The sequence below is a fragment of the Haliotis cracherodii genome, unplaced genomic scaffold (assembly GCF_022045235.1).
Source record: "Haliotis cracherodii isolate W230 unplaced genomic scaffold, xgHalCrac1.p SCAF_11, whole genome shotgun sequence".
In the NCBI taxonomy this organism is placed as follows: domain Eukaryota; kingdom Metazoa; phylum Mollusca; class Gastropoda; order Lepetellida; family Haliotidae; genus Haliotis; species Haliotis cracherodii.
Window position 1 is genome coordinate 48813891 of NW_027266266.1, and position 24631 is coordinate 48838521.

Consider the following 24631-nt stretch of genomic DNA (forward strand, 5'->3'; position numbering starts at 1 on the left):
TTAATATAGAATCGGTGGTATTTTTAAACATATATCTTAAAAGCTGTTTTATTTTTTTATTTTTTGCTAAGTTTCATGTGGGTGGATCCGTAAACCAACCTGAAAAAATATTAATCTCCAAAGTATTATGGAACATATACTATGAACAATAATTCAGGCTGACAGCATTTCTTAAGATGTGTGTCTTTATTACAATATTGGTTATGAGTTATGCAGGTTTTACCTGATGAAAATAATGTGGCCTGCACACACATAAATTCGGAAAGCTTACATGTCCTATGGGATACACAAAGCTATGGCTGTCATTAACTCATTTGAATGTTGCATGCAAGATACGTTTAGCACATTTCTATTCTGATAAGTAGTTCAAAGTTCAGACATTTCTTTACCTAATTTCTTTACTCGATCGCTTAGTTGATTTGATTTCGCTCAAACAAGGCGATCACCATCTATGATTGGCACAGGGCTTGAGAGCATGGCGGTGTTACATTATTTATTTCTTAGTCTGTTGGCTCACAATAGATGAACTAAATGAATGAATTATACTAGTCACATGTGCTCTCTCTCTCTCTCAAAATGATTTGATTTGATCAATTCTCACAAATAAAACTAGCACAGGGACTAGTTTTGGAGCCCTTCTTGCTGTCCTGTACTGTTATATTGCTGGAAATTTGCTGATGATGTCAACCATACACACTCACTCACTCTAAATTAACTACATTACAGGACTGATGTGTGGCTACAATCATTACATCAGATGAAAAGATCCAGTTTGTTATTCTAGAACAGCTGAGTCCACATAGGCTAGGGTTTCTTACTTTAAATCCGTACTTTGTTCAGCTAGGTGTAACAAGAATATAGCATGTCAGTATTGATCAATGTTTGAGTTGGGAACTCTGCAGAATGCATTAGCACTATTCTGTGGCAGATGACACAGTGGGGGAATTTCAAAAGCTCTTTGCAAGATTCTGTGAAGAGACACATAATGGCCTCTGAACATATTTAGATATATTGGAACTGCTGGGAATCACTCATGACATAGAAAACAGGGAGGAGAAAGTTACGTTCTTAACTTCCTTATTATTCTTGCAAGCAATTTAATTAGTATTTATTTCAGAGATAAATTACTTTTTTTTCAACATAGAGTTATTTGACCAGTAGATCTGACAGGGCTAAAGTGAATTTGTCTCTGCTGTTTTAATCAGATTGTTAGTGATTTGAAACCAGTGTTTGACCAATCAGAACATAGTATTTTCCAAATTAAGTTAGAATTTGATTTATTCATACTGTGTTGGCAAAAGGCATGATGCCTGAACAAAGATTGAAGTTTCATGTTGAGTAAACTGACCAACAAGAAATGTTTAGTTTTATAAAAGTGAAGTCCATACTTGTATTTCACTCCTGACATTAGGTATTTTGCTGATTACATTGTAACCATTTGAAAAATATCAGTCAGTAGAGCTGAAGTTACTTACTAATGTTTAACATTAATGGAAAGTCTGTTCTACGCGTCCCCAATATGCATGAGACCTTGGTGTTATTTGTAGTTGCTTATAGATGCATTCTGTCAATTTTTGAAATTATGAAGAAAGTTTGTCGTTGCCATGACACTAATGTTTAAAATTAGATGAGGATTTACAAGTTGGTGATCCTTACTCCTTAAATATTAGTTCTACAGCAACAAACCTGAAGGACCAAAGGACCCCCTCATTTTCCAACATTGAACAGTTAGGGCTAAGGCAATGATCTACACTGTTAACATTTGGCACCAGTTGTAGAGCAAGTAGCTGAATACTCATTGACTGCCAAGGCAATCATGGACAATTGGTGGTTGTCAGCCCTACTTGTTTCTTTTTCTACAGAGCAGCTGTTCGCTCTATTCATGTTTGCAGTCAGGATTTTAGTTTGCATAATGGTTAAATTACAATCAATTCTGCAGAGATAATGATCGTGTACTTGGGCTAAGTGTTTGTCATGCTGATGTCCTTTTTAACACAGGGTTTGAGATTTGTTCATCAACAGAAAAAGGCCATTACTAATTAAAACTGATTTATCGCAAGAATTATCACAGAAACTTCACTTTATTGGCCAGATTTGTCTCAGGAATTAGCTGAGTAACTTCACTTCAATGGCCAGACTTAGCACTAGAATTAGCACAAGAACTTCACTTCAATGGCAGGACTTAGCACTGGAATTATCTCAAGAACTTCACTTCAATGGCCAGACTTAGCACTAGAATTAGCTCAAGAACTGCCAGATTTTATAACAAGAATTAGCACAATAACTTCACTTCAATGGTCAGATGAATCACACAATCTAATAAAATTCAGAGCTTATTTCTCATCACTAAGCAAAGATCTAAGGTCATCCCATTATTGGTCACATCAGAACGACGTCTAATTCAACCAATCAGTCGCTTTCCAAAGTGACAGTCTTTTCACTAATGACAGTCTGCTTTCTAATCATGTAACCTCAAAAAGGTTAGCATGGGATATTCCAAACAACAGTTACGGGCTATAAGTCTGATTACATCAAAATCATCGTCTATCTCTCGCTTTAATGTGACAAACATTTAAAACTGAAGAGGCTTTCAATAGCCAGTGGAAAGTTCATACATTCGCTGCCATCTATAGGACATTCCCCAGTGTTCTTTTGATCAGTTTTCAAATTTTGAATCGAGAACTTTGTCAAAATAATTTTGATTGTGTAGTCTGGAATGGAAATCACCATGTTGAAACTTCTGCCATATTTCTTGAGAATACTGCATTTTTGATTGGCTAATGTCGACTTCTTGTTAGTAATTTCATTGGTTGGTCGAAGTTCACGAAAGGTCATTCTGACATGACCTGATGGGATGTCCTCAGATCTTTGTGTAGTGGTAGAGAGCACTAACATCTAATTTTAATGAGATTGATGAAGAACACGATTTAGCACAAGAACTTCACTTCAGAGGCATTAGTTTCCTGATTTATCACCAGCTTTGATTGATGACAGTTGTAAATGCAATTTACAGGAAATTTCGTACTTCTGGTGACTGGCATTGATAGTTTCAGTAGACTTGTGACCATGCATGTGTTGATACATTCAGGCAACAAAACTGCAACTGAAAATGAATAAATAATCAAAATTTGATTAATATTGATTTCATTTTCACATGTTCATTGACAACTGAAAGACACTTTTTTTTGTCTTGTATTCCATTACTAATTGCTGTTACTGGCGATGTACAAAAGGGTTTAATTTTTTAATTTATTAATGGCATTGTCAGACTTTTATCCAAAATGTCAGATTGTCTACTAGATCTATTATTCTTTAAGTCAAAATCATTAAATCCAAAACACAAACTAGATTTCCCATCATTGTTATCATTTGAAACAGCTTTTAAAAGTGTATTTGTTTCATTGGCTAACCAAGTTATTTGTCAACATAAATCTTTCAGTTTCTTGAACTTTGACATCAAAATAGTGGAAAAGATAGTATCAATATTTGAATCCCTTCGCTTTTTCTCTCAACAAACATGTTGAATCATAGACTACTGTAGTGGAGAAACTGGCCATTTAAGCCTTCGGGAAGATTGAAGAGTCAGATCTGGCCCAGTCATCTGCAGAGTTGGGTCCCTATTATCGTGGATTTTGATCCCTGATTCATCGTGATTGTTTGAGGTTAGGTAGCACCATGCCATGCCAGTCTGTGCAAAAGACTTTTAGTTTTACTAGTCTGAACTTGGCTCTTTACACCATTTTCAGTAGATTTTAGTGTTATATGGACTGTTATTAGCTTATCTTACTAGACTGATCAGATTTTCACTAGACTAGTAGATTATTTCACACACTGCCATGCTTGTGGGTTTCACCAAAGTCGTAAGCATCTTAAGACCTGAATCACTTCAGGCTTTCCTCCCACATCAAACTGACACTCTATGATATTACTGAAATACTGTCCTAAGCTGTGTTAAGCCAGCTCATGTATACACTCACTTGTTAAGATTGAAGTTGGATGAAATCTTTGAATCAACATCAACTATGGAGAGTGATGTTTTCAAGGGGGATAATCAGGTAGATGTGCAGAACACTATGTCAATGTGGGATGTTGTTGCAGGGGACTCTCAGCCACAGAAGATGTTTGACCGCCACAGTAACTTGGCAGGCTGCCAGATCATCAACTACAGAACGGATCCTAAACAACAGTGGCTGTTAGTCGTGGGCATTTCAGCTCAGGTCAGTCCAAATGAGGTTTGTGTTAGGTTTATGCTGTCAGTTACACAGGGGAGTGATGATGATAAAAAATAATCTTGTAGTACAGAAATAAAATGCCCAAAATATATATTTCGAAATAAGATCAGAAAACAAAATTTTCAAAAATTACTTCAGAAGAAAAATTATTTCAAAAGAGACGATTTGCATTAAAATCAGAAAAAAATCATGGTTTGAAAAATAACAATTCATGTTTTGATGAACATTATTGGTAAAAATGTTATCTGATCAATAATTTGCTGATCAGTATGTATCTTGTGAAATATATTTTAAAAAACAAGTAGAATTGTTATTGATAGGCTAGACAAGGGAATTGAGAGTCATCACCCCTCTATGGTAGGTAGTTTTTTTAACACGCTTTCATTGGTGGAGGTAAACCAATACAGCACTGACACATTTGTTTTTGTTTAAACTAACATGTTATTGTTTCTAACAAATGAGCATGTAGCTTTGTAGTTTGTTCAATGAATACTTCTGAAAATATCTATTCTGTCATGTCATTACGTGTGAATATTATGTTTGACACTGTAAGTTTGTATGAATGTTTTGACAATGTAAATTGGATTTTGTGAACTTAAGGGTTCTGTTGATAAAAATAATGACAACGGCACATCTTGTGAAACCGTTTTTGTAAGCTATTCCATGAGATAAACATGTTTGACAAGCTAAGAACAACTTCTGAGTGCAAGACTGCTATGTATCGTGGACCTTATCGACTTTGTTACAAGGCTGACCTGGATTACTGCCACATACACATTTGGTACAGATTATGTCATTATGTGGGCAATGCTGCTCCATTCATAACTTGTTGGGATAGGAAATTGACCCCCCTGACCTGGTTCTGTATGCTTAGCCTCCCTGATGTAGACACGTACGTCATTGCTTGGCTCAAGCTGTATAAATCTCTATTCAAATACAACACTGAGCTGATGAGTTGATTTGACACTTTGCCAGGCTTGGATGTTGTGAGGGATCGTATGACAGGTTTCTGAGTTGGTGCAGATGCAACATTCCAATGTTCAGGAGAATCTGATTAGGGAAGTCTTTTGTGCCACATTGTGTCTTGTAAAAACTAAATGGAGAATTTTATAATTGAACACATTGTAATCCTTTCTTTGAAAAAGAAAAAGGGGAAAATATTAGGCACTCACCTAAAGCAATCGACCCAATCTTAAAATATCCTTCGGTAATGAAGGTAATTTCTTATCTTTAATAGCTTGCCTATATGTTATCATTATTTTGGCAGTGCTGAAAAAAGCCCTTTCCTGCATTTGAGAATGCTTTCAACATGTTTATCTCATGGATTAAGTCTCATTTAGTCTAATTGACTGAGTAAATGTTTTAGTTTCCTTAAGAAAATAACGATATCAGATGTAATAGAAGTAATCACGTTTTTCATGTACAAGTATTTATCATGATTACATCATCTATTTATTGTCCAACTTAACGTTTCATTCAGCAAAACCGTGTCGTTGGAGCCATGCAGCTGTACTCTGTGGAGCGTAAAGTCAGTCAGCCCATCGAGGGACATGCTGCAGCGTTTGTGCAATTCAAGATGGAAGGAAACCCTCAGCCATCAACACTCTTCATCTTCAGCGTCAGGGGGCCCCAAGGAGGAAAGGTAACAGTCCTCTTTCTTCAGCTTTCAGAAACATATCTTTAGAAAAAAGTAACCTTGGCTGTCAAGATTTACGTGCAATACAATCTATCAACTTCGGCTGGGGAAATGATAATATTAAAAATGGCATCCATGGAACTGCTTTATGCTGTAATTTTGCTGACAGAGTGTTGTATTGATGTGAATACGTATGTCACATTACTCATTACCTGCAACCATGGTAACACAGTGTTATAAATTAGTACTAGTCCTATAGTCCATGCCAAGCTGCCCAATAATTAAGGTATTCTAAGGACTAGTAGAAATTTGCCCTTTTAAAGGGTTTTGCTGTGTCGTCATTATAAGGACTAATGGACTAAAACTGATGAGCTAGGTTTCAGAAGTGATAGGAAGAGAACCTGAAGTTCTTAAACTAGAGGGTTATTTGGGTTTTTCAGTGGTCATTGACATAAGCCCCGTGAAATCTAAACCACTATTCAAAACATTCATCTGACATTTTCAGTGCAATGGTCAGTGAAATATAAGGCATATCTTTGATCTTTTTTAAATGGTTCATGTTTACTTTCAGTTGCATGTGATTGAAGTTGGTCAGCCACCTCAAGGAAACCAGCCATTCCCCAAGAAGGCAGTTGATGTCTTCTTCCCAGTCGAGGCACAGAATGATTTCCCAGTTGCTATGCAGGTAACAACTAGCTGACAAGTAAAAACTAGCATGACATGAGATTGTTACTGTTGACAAGTGAAACACTTGCATGTTTTGAACATTTGATATCCATTTAAGAAAGTATGTTTGATATTCATCATTGATAGTTCTGTGCCAGGTCAGATATTAAAACTACGCTTCTATATTGGGATAGTAAGATTTTGAAGGGATAGTGGCTACCTACAGCCACTGTTGGTTAGTTCAGTGTCACTTCAGGTTTTCCCACATTAAGCTGACAGGATGTAAATAACTGAAATACTGTTCAAAGCAGCGTCAAAACCAACTTGCTCACAAGTTTAATGGTACAGAGACTGTTAAGAGTGACAAGTATCTTGTTTCAGTTATTCCGTTACATAAGAACTGATTGGATAATTTTTTTGATGGAATTTATTTATGAATTAGTATTATTTTGCAATTAATCTGAGATATAAAATGTACTTGTTTGTTTACAGACAAGCCAGAAGCATGGCATGGCTTTCCTTATCACCAAGTATGGCTATATCCACATGTATGATATCGAGACTGGAACCTGCATCTACATGAACCGCATCAGCAGTGACACCATCTTCGTCACCGCACCACATGAGGCCACCAGCGGCATCATTGGAGTCAACAGGAAAGGACAGGTTAGTTACTTTCTATAGTAACGGTTAAGCCCGTTCAAATACCCCAGGAAGGAAAGCATCGGGTGTCATACTGCATGGTAGTGGTCAATTCTCCTTGGTATTCAGGGACAATTTGGTGTACTTTCAGTGATTTTGTACAGCTTGTGACTAAGCTTAGGTGAGAAGCAACCAAATTGACTTAGTGTTTTCGTACCCTGATCACGTTGATCATTGATCACAATATCAATCACTGGATTGTCAGATCCTGACTCAGTTATTTAAAGGTGCTACCATAAAGCTTGGATATTGCTAAGTGTGGCATTAAACAATAAACACACACTCAATTAAGCTAATCTGCGACATAATTATGTCTATATTAGTAAACATGCTCAACCGAATTTTTTCATTAGGGACAGAATTGGTCCCTATGTATTGCACTAGATATGTCTCAAATGGTTGTGTAACTGTGATGTGTTTGGTGTCAGGTGCTGTCGGTCAGTGTGGAGGAGGACAACATCGTGCAGTACATCAACACCACCCTGCAGAACCCAGACCTGGCTCTCAAGGTGTCATCGCGCAGCAACCTGCCCGGAGCCGAGGACTTGTTTGTCAGGAAATTCAACAACCTCTTTCAGAATGCACAGTACTCTGAAGCTGCTAAAGTTGCTGCTAGTGCACCCAAGGTAATTGAAGCTTTGTTTTGTCTATAGATTATTTAAACAGATAGGTGTTACAAATGTGTTATTATTCTGATTTGGTAGTCCCTAAATATATTTATTTAAAGGTTTTACTGTGAGCTGTATTATCCAGTGAAAATGGGTTTCAATGTGCATGTTAATTTTTACCTGTCTTCATTTCCTGTCTCTTTTCTGGTAAAAGTAATTGACAAAAGTTGTCTACCAGAAACTGACTGTACTTGTTTCTATCTAGGGCATCCTGCGAACACCCCAGACAATCCAGCGTTTCCAGCAGGTTCCCTCCCAGCCTGGCGCCACCTCCCCTCTTCTGCAGTACTTCGGTATCCTGCTGGACAAGGGGCAGCTCAACAAGTACGAGTCTCTGGAACTGTGTAGACCTGTGCTGCAGCAGGGACGCAAACAACTCCTGGAGAAATGGCTCAAAGAGGAGAAGGTGCGTACAGCTTTAGCGTCTTAATATTTATTAGCACCCGTGGGAATTCTGGGTTAGAATAGGACCTGAGCATTATGCTGGTCATAAGAGGTGACCAAATGAATAGGATGGTCAGACTCAGTGACTTGGTTGATGGCATGGATTGTTACTCACATTATTGATCACTGTAGTGTCCGGTCTGGACTCGATTACATTTATAGTATTGAAATATTGCTGCAGCCGTATGCAACATATAAACAATGTATGTTGGCAGATTGCTTGTTGTGGGCCTTGTAGATCATTGTACATGTTATCAACATCTTGTTAGTCTGGTCCAGATTATTTACAGGTCATAATACAGCATGAACTGCACCATTAACTAAAATTCACTCAAAATGAGAAAACAAATAGCCTTCCTCATGCCCTCCCTCATGAGGAAGATACCATCTCCAACCTACTAAAATGTCTCCCTGGAAAGAATATCAATAATTTGCACATGGTAGCTTGGAAAAGGCATTATTGGATGACGACTAGTCCGATCTGAATAATGAGCAACTGCCTGGCTGATGTCAATGTAAAATAAGTGTTCTGTTTCCAGCTCGAGAGCAGCGAGGAGCTTGGTGATCTTGTGAAGCAGGCTGACCCAACACTTGCCCTGTCTGTCTACCTGAGAGCAAATGTTCCAAACAAGGTTTGTGAGGACAATATCACATTCATGACACAAAATAATGATAAAAGAACAAACTTTTTTAGTTGTTTGTTTCCGGTAAATGTTCAATAGAGCAATATTTCAAATAACCAGAGACACAGGCGATTGACTGTAGATAAAAACAAGTGATCCTCCTTTTCTGAGTAATATAGGCACACCTGGTGCTTTATTTTCTGCCTTCTGGTCGTCGTTTTCACTTAACCCATAAATATTAATGTGAATTTAATATTTAAATGTAAAGTACTCAGGATGTACCTTGGTTCATGGTGTTGGTTGCTTCCAGGTGATTCAATGTTTTGCGGAGACCGGTCAGTTCCAGAAGATCATCTTGTACTCGAAGAAGGTGAACTTCACACCCGACTACATCTTCCTCCTGCGTAACATCATGCGCATCAACCCCGAGCAGGGCCTGCAGTTTGCACAGATGATGGTGCAGGATGACGAACCCCTTGCTGACCTCAATCAAGTAAGAACACAGAAATGACACTCTTTAAGAACTTTCCATCGGTGTAACAATATCACTGGTCCTGGCTTTGCTGATATGATGCAAATACCATTAATGGTTGGTTAAATTAGGAGATAAACATACTGTGTTTTCAATGTAGAGCTAGGTTACCTGTAGATTTAACCCCGCTAAATTGAATTTGGAACCGAACGTGCAGCGTGAGGTTTCAAATGTTAAATTTGAGGGGTTAAATCTACAGGTAACCTAGCTCTACATTGAAAACACAGTATGTTTATCTCCATTCTACCATGACTGAAAGAAATGCGAACTCTTTGGTGTCAGCAAATATACTGAGTGAAGCGGCAAGGATTGAGTTCAGTGTTTTGAGTGGGTTATCGATCTGCATTACAGAATCACCGAACAAATTATGGTGTTATACTCAAGCAGTTTGTTTACACCGTAATACTTCACTCGAACATATGACAGGCATTGAAAGCATATAAGCACGGCAACTTGGTAAGCTAACATGAGGTGGGCATCCCTAAAGAAAACAAAGCAAGCTTTGCAAGGCTTTCGCTCTACATCGCACGTCACCATTATGACGTCATATCGCTCATTGTGACGCTAAAGATATGACGTCACAGTCGTATATAGAAAAGCGCCAAAATTTCAAGCTCTCTGTTGTCTCCAAAACGTAAATACATTCCCTTTGTTGATTTCTGTCGTGTTTTTCTGCACGAAATGTATTGTCACACATCCTTTGAATATTGTAGTAACCGCATCTGTGCATTTTGTAACCGGTAATTGTAGATATAGTTATTCAAATATGCCTACCGACAATGACTGAAAATAGTACTATTCTATGAATATTAGCTTCCGCGGTGATGCGGCCGTCAAACCAGCTGTTTCAATCAGAGGGGTTTATTGTGATTTAATAGCCTCTGATTGACCAATCAGAATTGAGTAAATTCCAAATTCATGGTAGAATATGTAATAATGTCACAGCGTATCATTAACGCCATGTTGAGCTTGTTAACTTCTGGACACATTTTTCAAAACCCAAGACATTTCATCACTAAACTTACTATATGTCTGAAATATTGCCAAAATCATTTTTGATTTTCACTCACTCGCTCTTCACTACAGATGATAATGAAATGTGGATTCCTGATTATTTAGGAAACACACAGAGAAGGTTCTACATGTGAGAACTTATCACTTTCTTGTGCTGCATCATTACACTGTATGTTTCAGATCGTGGATGTATTCATGGAGTTCAACCTGATCCAGCAATGTACATCCTTCCTGCTTGACGCCCTCAAGAACAACCGGCCATCGGAAGGTCCCCTACAGACCAGGCTGCTGGAGATGAACCTAATGTCTGCACCACAGGTACTTACAGCAAACCTATTTCAGTCTAGTTCTTTGGTGTATAGGACACCTATTTTTTGTTCTAGTTCTATAGATCCTTAACCATTGATAACTTTATTTAAACCACGGCTAGTGTTATTTCTTTATGCTGATATTGGTCTTCATTTTATTTTGGTTTGGTATCATTCTGTTGAGGTGGTTGATAATTTCATTTTTTAAATACGTGTCTTGAAAGGGCAGTGGTATATAGTTACGCTAAGGAATTCTGTCCATCCTTCCTTCCGAGGACATTTTTGTGTGCGACCTATGACTTGAATACAACTACATAGATTCTTTTCAAACTTGGTAAACACTTTTTATACCTTAATACAGTGCAAAGTTTGATTTCATTGTTTGGATTTTCTGATTATTTTTACTTAGAATTGTTTTACTTATACATTTGTGTGACCTATAATTTAAAAACTACTGCATGGATTCTGTTCAAATTTAGGGAACAGTTTACATAGTAATAGAAGAGGTTCATTGCAAAGTTTAATTTGATATGTGTATTTCTGAAAAGAAGAAGATTTTTTTCATGTTTTAAACTTACAAGATTTTATTTCAACATTTGTGCAACCTATAACTTAAAACCTACTTCATGGATTCTTTTGAAATTGGGGCTGCAGTTTCTATACCAATAGTAGAGGTGCAGTGCAAATTTTTAAATTTCGAAAAGTGGATTTTCTTAGAAGATATTGCCTTTTCCACTTAGAAATTTGTTGGAATCAAAGTCAGGGGTATTAATGAACCCTGTTCACTTTTTGTCTTGTCTGGATAGGTCTTACAGCTGACAGTTAGTCAAGTTTTGCATATTTTGCAGGTTGCTGATGCCATCCTAGGTAACCAGATGTTCACACACTACGACAAAGCACACATCGCCCAGCTCTGTGAGAAAGCAGGTCTCCTGCAGCGGGTGAGTGTTTCATGGAATAATACAGTAATCTGGAATAAAAATATGTCATCCATTGGAGGTGCCATAGGAGGTATTGCTTGGCTGAGATGAGAGTTTTAAACTTTTATTGATTTGTGTTTTGATATCCAAAGACACTCGGGTGAGATTTTTATGTATCACATTATAATGTCTTCACAGAAACATACCCCAGATAGTGTATAATGATAGTGTTGGTGTTTTGTCTGCAGGCCCTGGAGCACTACACAGACTTGTATGACATCAAGAGAGCTGTTGTACACACCCATCTTCTCAACCCTGAGGTAAGACTTACTGTATAGCTGCATATCCATCTAGATTCTAATTAGGAGGGTGACATATGTGGTTTATCATGCTTCTCATGCTGAAGAACTTTGTTCTATTCCCCACATTGGTACAATGTGTAAAGCCCTTTCTTGATGCCTTCTACTTATAACATGGTTGGAATATTGCTACACGTTTTGTGAAAATCATACCATGTTATTTTGTAGTGTAAGAACAGCTGCTAAGAAGTTTGTTCTTGTTCTATTGACTATGCTTGATGCTGCTAGGGAAAACAATATGGATCCACTTTTACCTTACTCACAAACTGTCATATGTCAATGGACTTGGGTTACAATTGGTCCCTATCTATTGCTTGTCGTTAAGTGTTGAATCAGGTGGTCAGTGTTAGAATTAGGAAATATAACAGGGACTTTCATTGTATGAGATTGCAGTGTTCCTGTATTAATATGTGTACTGTTCTTCAGTGGCTGGTGAACTACTTCGGCTCACTGTCTGTGGAGGACTCGCTTGAGTGTATCAAGGCCATGCTGACAGCCAACATCCGGCAGAACCTGCAGGTCTGTGTCCAGATCGCATCCAAGTATCATGAGCAGCTTAGCACACAGAGTCTTATTGAAGTCTTCGAGTCTTACAAAAGTTTCGAAGGTAAGTCCTTGTACTGTACTTGTTATTGGTCACTGAATACTCAGAACTTAGTGTTTTTTTATTGTTGAGAGTTGAACAGTTATTCCTGTATGGCACTTACAGTTTTGAGTTGAGAGGTGTACAGGGTTTGCACAAGCCAGAGGGATCAGTCAGGTGTTGTCTGAAAGTCATTGAACTACTGTTGTCAGGGTCCATATCATGAAGTCGGGGAATGTTTACAAATGTGTAGGAACCTGATTATCTGGAATTGCAGATTTGTGTCCAGCAAATTGTTGTTTGAAGGACATCTGTGACTCCTAGAGGAATGAGACCTCAGACAGACTTTTGCTTCCATAGGCAAAATGTTTCATTCGAGATCCTACACTTTACATTAGCAGATAACCTAACTGAAATATGTCAGTGTTGTTTAAAAACTTTGAAAGGAGTATGTTGATCTAAAGGCAGCATTAGAAATTGGCACTGGTCCTGTAGTCCATGCCAAACTGGCCAATAGTTAATGTATCATAAGCACTAGTAGAAATTTGCTATTTTTAAGGGTTTTGCTATATGTTATCATTGTTAGGACTAGTGGACTAAAAATGTTAGTATCTACCCCTGTAAAGGTACAATAAATTGTCTAATTTTCTAGTTATAGACCAAGTTTGATGTCATTCACAAGGTTCTTTTGATCCTGGAATTCTGGAAATGTTACTGACTTTGAATAAATGATACAGTTTTGGATGTATAAAGGAATGTTTTCGAATGTGTAGGAAACTGATATTCTGGAGCTGCAGACTTGTCCTGCAAATTGTTGTTTGAAGGACATCTGTGACTCCTAGAATAATGAGATCTCAGACAGACTTTTGTTTCCATAGACAAAATGTTTCATTCGAGATCCTACACATTAAAGAATATTTTTATCTGAAATGTGCAGAATGGTAGCTCTAATCTAAGAAAGGAATTAATGGAACTGTTCCACTAGTGGACTACCTGTTACTGTAAGGCATCATTGATTTAACAACTATTTTCTTGCGTTTGCAGGACTTTTCTACTTCCTGGGATCCATTGTGAACTTCAGCCAGGATGCTGATGTTCACTTTAAATACATCCAGGCTGCCTGTAAGACCGGGCAAATCAAAGAAGTGGAGAGAATTTGTAGGGAGAGCAACTGCTATGACCCTGAGCGGGTCAAAAACTTCCTTAAGGTAAGGCTTAATGCGTGGTGAAGGAAGCTTGATGATGTTGCTACCTCAACTGGGGGTCTACAGCAGTAAACCTCTAAGAAATTACAAAAACATCTTGGTATGACAAGCCAATGAGTACCAAGCCTGTATGATAACATTTCACCTTTAGAGTCATTGCAGTGATGGTGAACTTCATTTCTCCAGTGAAATGTTTCAGCATGCTTAAATTTATAATGGATGACGATTATTTATGATAGGTCTAGACACATAGAATCCCATAGGGTCATTGGAATAAGTTTTAGGTGTTTGTCATTGATGACTGGAAATAAAACAAGTAAAACCTGTCTAGTATACAGAATTAGGAGAGCCTGTTACTGACCTATTATTGTTGTTTCCAGGAGGCCAAGCTGACTGATCAACTGCCACTGATCATTGTGTGTGACAGGTTCGACTTTGTACATGACCTGGTTCTCTACCTGTACAGAAACAGCTTACAGAAGTATATTGAAATCTATGTACAGAAGGTGAGCCTTGCAGAAACACATGCAACATACAGTTTTGTGATAAAGAAGTAGATTCCAAGGCCAGTTGCGGAGTGTTTAATTTGATTGAAAGCAAAATAGATTTAGTTTGCATGGATGTATTGTATTGTGATGAATCTTTTACTCCCAACTTTTGTGTTATTATTTATATGCCTTAAGATTAATTATGGAAGCTTTGACCTTCCAGATGTTGAACATGTACAGTGAAGCGTCATTATCTCTTAACTCCTTTACCTATGTATATATGTCATGTAAGACCATGTAGCTTTAGAGGGCAAGCACCTGGAGAAGATCTGGGTTAAAATTGGTCTTCAACAGCCAATACTTGTTGTAGGTGATCAGGCAAACTGACTTGGTTGATGCATGTCATCTTATCTTGTATGCGTAGGTCGATGCTCATGTCACTGGATTGTCTGGTCTGGACTTGATTATTTACAGACTGTCATGTAGCTGGAATATTGCTTAGTGTAGTGTTAAACAACAAAAACAAGCAAATTATGGGACAAGCAGAATTTTCATTTTTCATGTTTCGATGCCCACATGTTTTAGTAAATGAGGTTTCAGCGTGATTGCAGTCTGTTATTGATTTAGTCATGAATATAACAAGGTATGCAGATCAGCATCATTCTGGGAAAATAAGAATTTATTTCCTTTCTTGTATAATTTTCAGATGCATTTACCCTTCCTTAAACATGAATTTAATATTTCAACACTGTTATGTCTCTCTCTAGGTGAACCCAGCTCGACTCCCTGTCGTGGTGGGAGGTCTGCTGGACGTAGACTGTGGTGAGGACGTCATCAAACAACTTATTATGGTGGTCAAGGGGCAGTTCTCCACTGATGAGCTTGTGGCTGAGGTGGAAAACAGAAACAGGTGAGGTTTGCCATAGGATAAAATTTAAAACTGTTGATTGAATGATTTTTGCCTCATGACACTTAGAACAGAACTATTATCAAATAAATGTATTCCATGATTATTCCACCAAGAAGACCCACACAGGATTCCATGTCAGAATTGGTCCCCGAGAGCATGCTTGTCATATGATGTGACTAAATGGATCGGGTGATCAGGTTCAAGGACTTGGTTGATTGTGTGTTATCGTACCCCGATGGAATGGATCTTTCATAATAAAATGTGAATGTTGATGCTTTTTGAGTCCATCATTAGGCAGAGATCCCAAAAGCTTCTGGCAATTGTGTGTGGATCTGAGGACTCAAACCCTCTATTTATAACATTACAGAAAAGAGAAGCAGCCTTTCTTCTATCCAGCATTTCTAACACTGTAACTGTTAAGATGGATGTTTTGTGCCTGTGTGGCTTAAAACATATTTAAAAGAAGTGGTTCTCAGGCAGTGGCTTTTGAAAATATGGGGTGGACGGTGATTATTTTCTTCTTTTTCTTGTTTTCCTTCTCTTCTCTTCTTCAAAATGGTATGTAACCAAATAAACAGTTCTGTACAATCAGCTTGGGAAAGGGCCTCCCTACATAAATGTATTCCTTGATGAGTAAAATACTGGACTACAGTATTTGATTACCGTTGGACATGAAGTATTTAAGGATTTTTTTGTTTTTGTTTTTTTTAAATGGAAATAAAAACGGAAAGTGTGGCAAACTTTATGATGATGCTCGCGGTGCCTGAGAACCAAGACTATTTTTTTTATAGCCTTGACTAATGATTATGAAAGAAAAATGTGTTTGGTATGACTTGTTACTTATCTGCAGTGTTCTCCTTCAGATTGAAGTTGCTGCTGCCATGGCTAGAAACAAGAGTACACGAGGGAGTGAACGAGCCTGCAACACATAATGCTCTAGCTAAAATCTACATTGATAGCAATAATAACCCAGAGAGGTTCCTCAGGTATGTGTACTCCTGGCTTACATAGTTTAGTCAGATTTAGTGTAATGTGTTTTGATGATGGTAAAGTAAAGCTAACCCAAGTTGTCATTTTCGCTAAAGTATGAAATATTAGTTTGAAAACTGATAGAGATTAATATGTGCAAGTATGTTCAGTGTCATATTGTGATATGCATTTTTGATGTGCACACTCCCATATCTTATGTATGTTAAGCTGTTTAAAAAATGCTTAAGAGAAGCAATTTTGACCAGGGATTCTCAAGACAATGCATTGATGACACATTGGTGATCCATTGTAATGAGAGTGTTTACTTGCAGAGAGAACCAGTTCTACGACAGTGTTGTTGTAGGAAAGTACTGTGAGAAGAGAGATCCTCACTTGGCCTGTGTTGCATACGAAAGGGGACAGTGTGATCAGGAACTCATCAAGGTATCTATTCTTGCTTGCTGTACTTGCTGTACCCACTTAGTCCACACCTAATTAAGTTGGAACGCGATTTCCAGACAAATCAGGGACGACACTGTAACCATGCTTTGTAAATCCTGAAATTCGGTAATTGTTATACCCCTGGCATATAATGCAGGGGAATAAAGTCATCATCTGGTCTGTCTGTCCATCCGTATTTCATATCTGCATCATCAGGGTTCTTCTGTAAAGTCTCACTCTTATATAAACCTTCATATCTTTGGAATTAATCATAAGAACCCAACACATGCTTAAACTTGTTCAAACTGCTTCAAACTGAGACATACAAGTTCATGGTAGTATTTGAGTCGAAACAGGAAATTTTCAGGAAGGAGGTTAATTCAAGTCAGTCTTTGATATACGAGTTCAGGCTTTGCTGTTACATTGTTATTCACCTCTTTATATAGGAATAGGATGTAAGTTTAATAAGTTTGTCTAATTGAGTTTGTCTTGTACCGTTAGCTGACAGTATTCAGTAAAGTCTGATCAAAATCTGACAATGATGTAAGCTTCTGTAGACATGTAGGTGCTAACAAGAAGTTTATTTTCTAGGTGTGCAACGAGAACTCGCTGTTCAAGAGTGAGGCAAGATACCTTGTTAGGAGAAAGGATGTTGAGCTGTGGGCTGAGGTACTACAGGAGACCAATGAGTACCGGCGCCAACTCATTGACCAGGTGGTGCAGACTGCACTGTCTGAGACACAGGACCCAGAGGAGATCTCCATCACTGTCAAGGCCTTCATGACCGCTGACCTGCCCAATGAACTCATTGAGCTACTGGAGAAGATCGTGCTGGAGAGCTCAGTGTTCAGTGACCACAGGTAGGTGCTAGCATGTTTGTGTTGAGAAAAAGTTTGGCTGTTCAGTGTTCAAATTGAGCTTATAAGTCAAGAGGTCCTTGTCATAACCCTAATGCCAAAAGTTCAAAATTTTGAGAATTCCCAGACTCAAATACTACAAGAGCAAACCTAAGGATCTCCCATAAATTCAAACACTTCTCTCTTAGTATTTTGTTGGGGTTAGCCAGATTGAAAAGATAATGGTTAAAAAATTTGATCAATTTGGATTACCCACATGAGTAGTTCGTGAAGTCCGGCTATAATGTTGCTTGAAAAACTTAACACTATACTGATATTTGCCTTTCTGAGGATGTATACACCTTAGCTGCAGATTTTATGTCGAATTTCTACTGCCGGAATAAAGGAAACACACACACATAAAGTCCAGAATAATGTGTACATCTGTGTTAGTTAATATGCTTCATATTCAACAAAATATGAAAAAACTGATTATAAACACAGGCTTCTCCTCTCTTATGTCTATCCCTTGGTATAATTACTGACAGTTTGACCTTTGTATTGTACTCTTTGTAAGGCTGGTACATACATAATAAATGACAGTTGATATAGTTACTTTGCTGAATCAGCACATGATGCCATATGTTAAACGTAAATGATTACTTACTGTAATCTCTGATTTTTCAGGAACCTACAAAATTTGCTGATTCTGACCGCAATCAAAGCTGACCGTACTCGTGTGATGGAGTACATCAACCGTCTTGATAACTATGATGCACCAGACATTGCCAATATCGCCATAAGTAATGAGTTATATGAAGAAGCTTTCGCCATTTTCAAAAAGTTTGAAGTCAACACATCAGCCATCTCTGTAAGTTGTCTCCTCATCGTACCAACATTTGTGGTAATCTCAGTGTCTATTGTGTGGGAGCATGGGTTGCCTGGTCGTCTGAGGCACTGCAATTTGCTGTGCCCAATTGCATCCCTTTGGTGTGACAGACCATGAATATAGGTTTGAATACAAGATTTGCTCTGATGATGTTACTGAGTTTGTCAGCACCAACCCATGCTTGTTGGTTACACTTAAGTGGTAAATGTCTAAGACCTGTGTCACATCGGGCTTTCCTCCCACTTGAAGCTGAAATGCAGTGATATAACTGAAATACTATTCAAAGCAGCTTTACCCCAGATGCTATCACTGTCATATACCATGTAGCGAGATAATATAGTGGAACAAGATGGCAGTGTTTGATTTAAAAAATATTGGATATATTGATGTCAAGTGAAGTGTCACTCTTGAACTGTGTAAACTTTGACTTTTTATATACTACTCAAAAGAAGTTAAAGAACACCTGATTCTTTCATATTTCTATATGGTTAATCTGTTATGCCATAGCTGCATCAAATGTTTAAGTTGACAAGAGAATTAAGAATCTACATATTGATTTGCAGGTCTTGATAGACAATGTGAACAACCTTGACCGGGCATATGAATTTGCTGAGCGATGTAACGACCCTGCTGTGTGGACCCAACTGGGTCGCGCCCAGCTGAACAAAGGCATGGTGAAGGAAGCAATTGACTCCTTCATCAAGGCTGATGACCCCTCACAATACATGGAGGTGGTACAAGTGGCCAGTCAGAGCAGTGAGTAACACTCTACTTCCATTTAATACCTCGGGAGGCTGGGAGGCCAAGTTGTCTGAGGCTCCATAATTTTCTATTATGGAGTTGTGTGCCTTGGGTGTGCCAGGATCCTGTGATTCACTCTGATTTTTTATTTACTAACCAAAGTCATGTGACTTAGTTCAAATGAGCCTCTGTTCACCCAGCAGGGAATGGGTACTCGATATGTGAGGTTTATGTAAAAGCCAATTGGCACCGGTAGGCAGCTTGTGTTGTATACTCCAAGGGTGGTTGAGCATGATCCACTGGTCGTGGAACAAATAAAACCGCATTTGAGCAGCTACTAGTATCTGGATACCTGCAGTATATAAATGTATAATACAATAATAATAAAGTAACCATCTTCAAGTTGTGCCATCTTGCGCTTTCTTCGTACGCTAAGCTGACATGTGGTGATGTTTGCTGTTCAAGCTCTAGACCCTATTTACTCAGTTACGCGATGCACTCTTTCCTTAAAATCATTTTGAGAATTTTGTCTTTGTGCTTATGCTACATTGATGTGTTGAAGTTGTTTCATGGATTTTCAAGATATTTCCGGTGCTTATGACATTTTGATCTTTTCAGACAACTGGGAGGACCTGGTTAAATTCCTTCAAATGGCCCGCAAGAAGGCCAGAGAAACATACGTAGAAACAGAGCTAGTATATGCTTTCGCCAAGACCAACAGGTTTGCAGACATGGAAGAGTTCATCTCTGGACCCAACCATGCCAATGTCACTCAGGTAAGAAAATAGTATCAAAATACATTATAAAAGGGCCCAGTAAGGAGTCTCAATTGTACGTAATTGCATTCCAAACCTAGGATCTGCTGTAGTCTGCGACTTTATCGACTCGTCTGTTTAGCACCTGTTTAGTAAAACCTCTTTAAGTAAGATCAACTTGGACTAGTCCATATACTAAGGCTATTTTGTACTTGAGATAATACCAAAATAAAAGTTTGGGCTAGAAGACTCAAAATTTTGGCACAGACTGCTGCTTGTAATGGGCTTGGAATCCCAGGTTTTCTTCCAAAATGACCTTTGGTCATAGTAGTAAAATTTCCTTGCTTCCAACTCATTTTGGATGATGTAGGAGAAAGAATTTGCATTGAATCCCTTTTCTCTAATTAGGTTGCAGACCGATGCTTTGATGACAAGATGTACGAAGCTGCTAAATTATTATACAACAATGTGTCCAACTATGCCCGACTGGCCATCACTCTCGTCCACTTGGGAGAATACCAAGGAGCTGTTGACGGGGCTAGGAAAGCCAACAGCACGAAAACATGGAAGGAGGTTGGTTAACACTCTTGTTGCGAACTAATTTTCCCCAAATGGGTTAAAGTATTACAGTTGCCCCAAACGCCAAAGTCAGTGTTCAAAATTAATAAATGAAATTATTAATGAATGTCAAAGGACCCTTGTCAAGTTAAATTTGATATTTGTGTGTGTGTGTGTCCTTTGGTTCAAATACTAAAGCTGGTATCTTTAAAATTGAGGTAATATATTTTTGGCAAGTGGATTAACACAAGACTAAAGAGCCCCAAAATATTTTGACTTTCTTTTCACCCCATCAAATTGTAATCAATCTGTGGATGTTGAATCACTGATTTTTGACATTGACAGTTCTAACTGAATGGTTAATTCGTACTAGCATGTTTAGCAGCAATATATGCATAAACTGTTTATGTGTCTTGTTTTCCAGGTGTGCTTTGCTTGTGTAGACAATGAGGAGTTTAGGTTAGCTCAGATGTGTGGACTGCACATAGTTGTACATGCAGATGAATTAGAAGAACTTATCAACTATTACCAAGACAGAGGATACTTTGAAGAACTTATTTCCCTCTTAGAGGCAGCTTTAGGTAAGTCCTTGCCCTTAATTGACCTTGAACCCTGTGGGGATTCCACATTAGAATAAGTCAGACAAGAGGCAACCATATGAATCGAAATTGTCAGTTGCTCTATATCAATCACTGAATTGTCTGTCCCAAACTTGGTTATTTACGGGTCACCATCATATAGCTGGAATATTGCTGTGTACTGCGTTGAACCACAGACTAACAAAATCATTGGCCTTAACATATCCGTTGGCTTGAAACCTTTGGATTGTTCTGCACAATAGGTCCTCAGTACATTTTATGTGTTGCAACTACCAAGTAACATCAGGATTGGGTTAATTACCAGGGTAGTTCCATTGTGTTCCTGTCTGCTTGTGTTCATGGTACCCCGATCTCTGGGTCGTAGCTCATGCAGTGAACTGGTAGACTGTCTGGCCAGTCTGTTATTTTCAGCCTGGTGTGATATAAGTGAAATAACATATCCCAAGGCTTAAACAAGATTCACATGCTCATGCTTGTCCATCCTCTTGATATGCACAATTAGCCTGCCTATGTTATGTATAATTTGAAAGAAATAATAGCCTGAAATAGAAACAAATCTCAACATGCACACTGCTGATTTTCTATGTTATTCTAAAAGTAAGTGTTTATGTTTTCAGGTTTGGAGAGAGCACACATGGGTATGTTCACAGAGTTAGCAATATTGTATTCCAAGTATAAGCCTGAGAAGATGAGAGAACATCTAGAGCTCTTCTGGTCCAGGGTCAACATTCCAAAGGTGAGGATACTAAGATATGACTACTTGACAAATACAGTTAACATACAGAGAAGTCTGTGGAAAAGTATGAAGCTGTATGATATACAAATATTGAAAGATGTATTTGACTTTAGCTATATAGAAGTAAGTTGGCATATACAGTATGTGCATATATAAAACTAATATAGAATGAACAATAGTGTTACTTGAGTGATAAGAAATCATGACCCTGTTAGGTGAGAAACCATACTATTGGGATGATTTTGTTGGATGTATCTAAAGTTTGTTTGAAGAAACATTACTCTAAATCCTTGTTTCATTAATCTGGCACTTTCAATCCATATGATTGCATTGCAAACAGTATCATCCATGTTCTCAGGGTTTTCAAACTAAGTGTCACAATAGTTTCATCATTTAGCTTTGAATCAAAGAGGTCAGTTCAATTGTTCTGGCTGTAACATTGAAACATTGGACTTCTCCATTGTACGGGACCGCCTCCGTGCTCTAATGGTAGACCATGTGCCTGGAGAGTGTAATTTATTTAGAAGTATGCTTTATTCATGTGATGTTGATTACAGGTTTTGCGAGCAGCTGAGCAGGCTCATTTGTGGTCTGAGTTGGTGTTCCTGTATGACAAGTATGAAGAGTTTGACAATGCAATCCTAACAATGATGGCCCATCCTACAGAAGCCTGGAGAGAAAGTCAGTTCAAGGATATTGTCACCAAAGTTGCAAACATAGAGCTGTATTACAAAGCTATTCAGTTCTACCTGGACTATAAACCAATGTTGCTTAATGACCTGCTCCTGGTTCTAACACCCAGACTCGACCACACACGCTCAGTCAACTTCTTCGCTAAGGCTAACCAGATCCCGCTCGTCAAGCCTTACCTGCGGTCTGTTCAGAAAAATAACAACAAGGCCATTAACGAGGCACTCAACAACCTGTTTATTGAGGAGGAGGACTACCAGGGACTTCGGGCATCTATTGATGCGTATGAAAACTTTGACAACATCTCGCTGGCCCAGCGTCTAGAGAAGCATGAGTTGATTGAATTCAGGAGAATAGCAGCCTATTTGTACAAAGGCAACAACAGGTGGAAGCAGTCTGTTGATCTTTGCAAAAAGGATAAACTGTTCAAGGTAAGATATCAGACTTTAAGTTAATGGAAGCCACGGTAGCCTCGCTCACTTGCTGATTGAAACAGTTCGATGAGGATTCCAAGGCCATGGGTTGCAAGCACCCTATGCTTGTCTGACTACAATCAGGTCCGCAGCTTGTTTGTACTTGCTGATAGTTCGTCTTCGTACACAGACAGCATGGATCTTTGCATTTGTTGCTATTCACTGGTGTGCCTGGTCCAGATTTATTTATTACAGAACGATTTGCGTAGCTTGAATAGTGCTGACTAGAGATATAGATACAACACTCTTCATGACTAGACGTTCATTTTTGTTTGTACATGTAATCATGTCTTCCTCAATTTTACTGGGGCGGGGTTGCCATAAGGGCTATGAAGTCCTAGACACTGACAGTTTGAATAAATTTGAGGAAGAATAGTCCTGTGGTTAAGATATGGCTTGACTGTAAACCAGGCTCAGCTTCAGACAAGTTTGTGTCAGTGCTGACATGCCAACGTGAAAGCCAGGTTGCATTGCTTACTGGTACCATAAGTTATAAGGGCAACTGAATGAAAGTTTGTTTAAGCAATGACCAGTACAAATAGAGGGTTGTCATCAAGACCAACTTTCTCTTGTTACTGGTTTGCCATTGTTCCCTGCTTATGGATAGTTGCAAACCATAAGCTTGTGTATCAAGACTTGATTACTGACAGACTACAATCTTCAGATATTTCCCTTACATTATTGACAGGCGTAGATGTGACTTGATGACCAACCTGTTCCCTTGTTTCAGGATGCTATGATGTATGCAGGAGAGTCAAGACAAGTGGATATCGCAGAGGACCTGATCGCCTGGTTTCTGGAGAGTCAAAACAACGAGTGTTTTGCTGCATGTCTGTTCCAGTGCTATGACCTTCTGCGGCCTGATGTTATCCTGGAGCTTGCATGGCGACACAACATCATGGACTTCGCTATGCCGTACATGATCCAGGTCATGAGAGAATACATTGGCAAGGTGGGTCTGCACACCGACTTCTACACAGGATAGGATTCTAGCAATGCAATCTCAACTACACTGCATACTTCTATGCTTATTTCTTCAAATCTGAACTCTTTGGTTTTTAGTTTTACCCTCTAAATTACATATTTATTTAGGCCATTGTTTTTTATCACACGTGATTCAATTTTGTCACACTGTATGAGTACCCTGAGATCTGGTTAGACTGAGTTTATCCAGAAACATCTTCTTGGCATTTTGTGGGGAACTTGTGTTTTTCTACACAAAACAACAATGCTCATTTAACTAGACGATTTCACTGTGAATTAGGTCCAGATGCACAAGACATTGTTTGCAAAATGATTGATATATTCTTGGGTTTTTTTACATGAGAAAAAAATTCAGTATTTAATAATTATTTGGACTTGCAAATATGAAAAACATGACCAAAGCAAGTTGAGATTGGATTGCATTTTGTTTTTCCATATTTTATCTGAAAGAGATGAGAATGAATGTCAAATAAGCTAGGTGCCATCAAGCATAAGTCCCCCTGTTTCCCATGTTGAAGTTGCTCCCTGCTTTCAGGTCAACAGTCTAGTTGTGAAGGTAAGAAGTTGTTTCAGCTCAAGGCTCTGCTGTCTAGTGCAGTTTTATCTTGTCACCTATTTTGGACGGGCTGAACATTGTATTTAATTCTTGTGAAGGAAGTCACATCTTTTT

General features: G+C 38.4%; 1 protein-coding gene across 4 annotated transcripts in view; it reads left to right on the top strand.

The window, feature by feature from the left end:
- The window catches only part of LOC139456585 (clathrin heavy chain 1), a 41015-nt gene that overhangs the window by 12560 nt on the left and 3824 nt on the right, over positions 1–24631 (top strand). Inside the window, exons 4-30 of one of the 4 annotated variants that reach the window (XM_071238376.1) lie at positions 4099–4232; positions 5713–5874; positions 6440–6553; positions 7027–7200; positions 7665–7862; positions 8110–8310; positions 8888–8980; positions 9282–9464; positions 10698–10835; positions 11674–11766; positions 11994–12065; positions 12531–12711; positions 13732–13895; positions 14273–14398; positions 15148–15290; positions 16154–16276; positions 16592–16703; positions 17292–17560; positions 18224–18407; positions 18989–19181; positions 19785–19942; positions 20330–20494; positions 20904–21060; positions 21696–21814; positions 22372–22935; positions 23708–23929; positions 24497–24517. In XM_071238376.1, coding sequence (XP_071094477.1) covers positions 4099–4232; positions 5713–5874; positions 6440–6553; positions 7027–7200; positions 7665–7862; positions 8110–8310; positions 8888–8980; positions 9282–9464; positions 10698–10835; positions 11674–11766; positions 11994–12065; positions 12531–12711; positions 13732–13895; positions 14273–14398; positions 15148–15290; positions 16154–16276; positions 16592–16703; positions 17292–17560; positions 18224–18407; positions 18989–19181; positions 19785–19942; positions 20330–20494; positions 20904–21060; positions 21696–21814; positions 22372–22935; positions 23708–23929; positions 24497–24517 — 4463 coding nt within the window. The remainder of the gene's footprint in view (positions 1–4098; positions 4233–5712; positions 5875–6439; positions 6554–7026; positions 7201–7664; positions 7863–8109; positions 8311–8887; positions 8981–9281; positions 9465–10697; positions 10836–11673; positions 11767–11993; positions 12066–12530; positions 12712–13731; positions 13896–14272; positions 14399–15147; positions 15291–16153; positions 16277–16591; positions 16704–17291; positions 17561–18223; positions 18408–18988; positions 19182–19784; positions 19943–20329; positions 20495–20903; positions 21061–21695; positions 21815–22371; positions 22936–23707; positions 23930–24496; positions 24518–24631) is intronic. The other 3 variants (XM_071238377.1, XM_071238378.1, XM_071238379.1) reach the window with 3 other exon arrangements.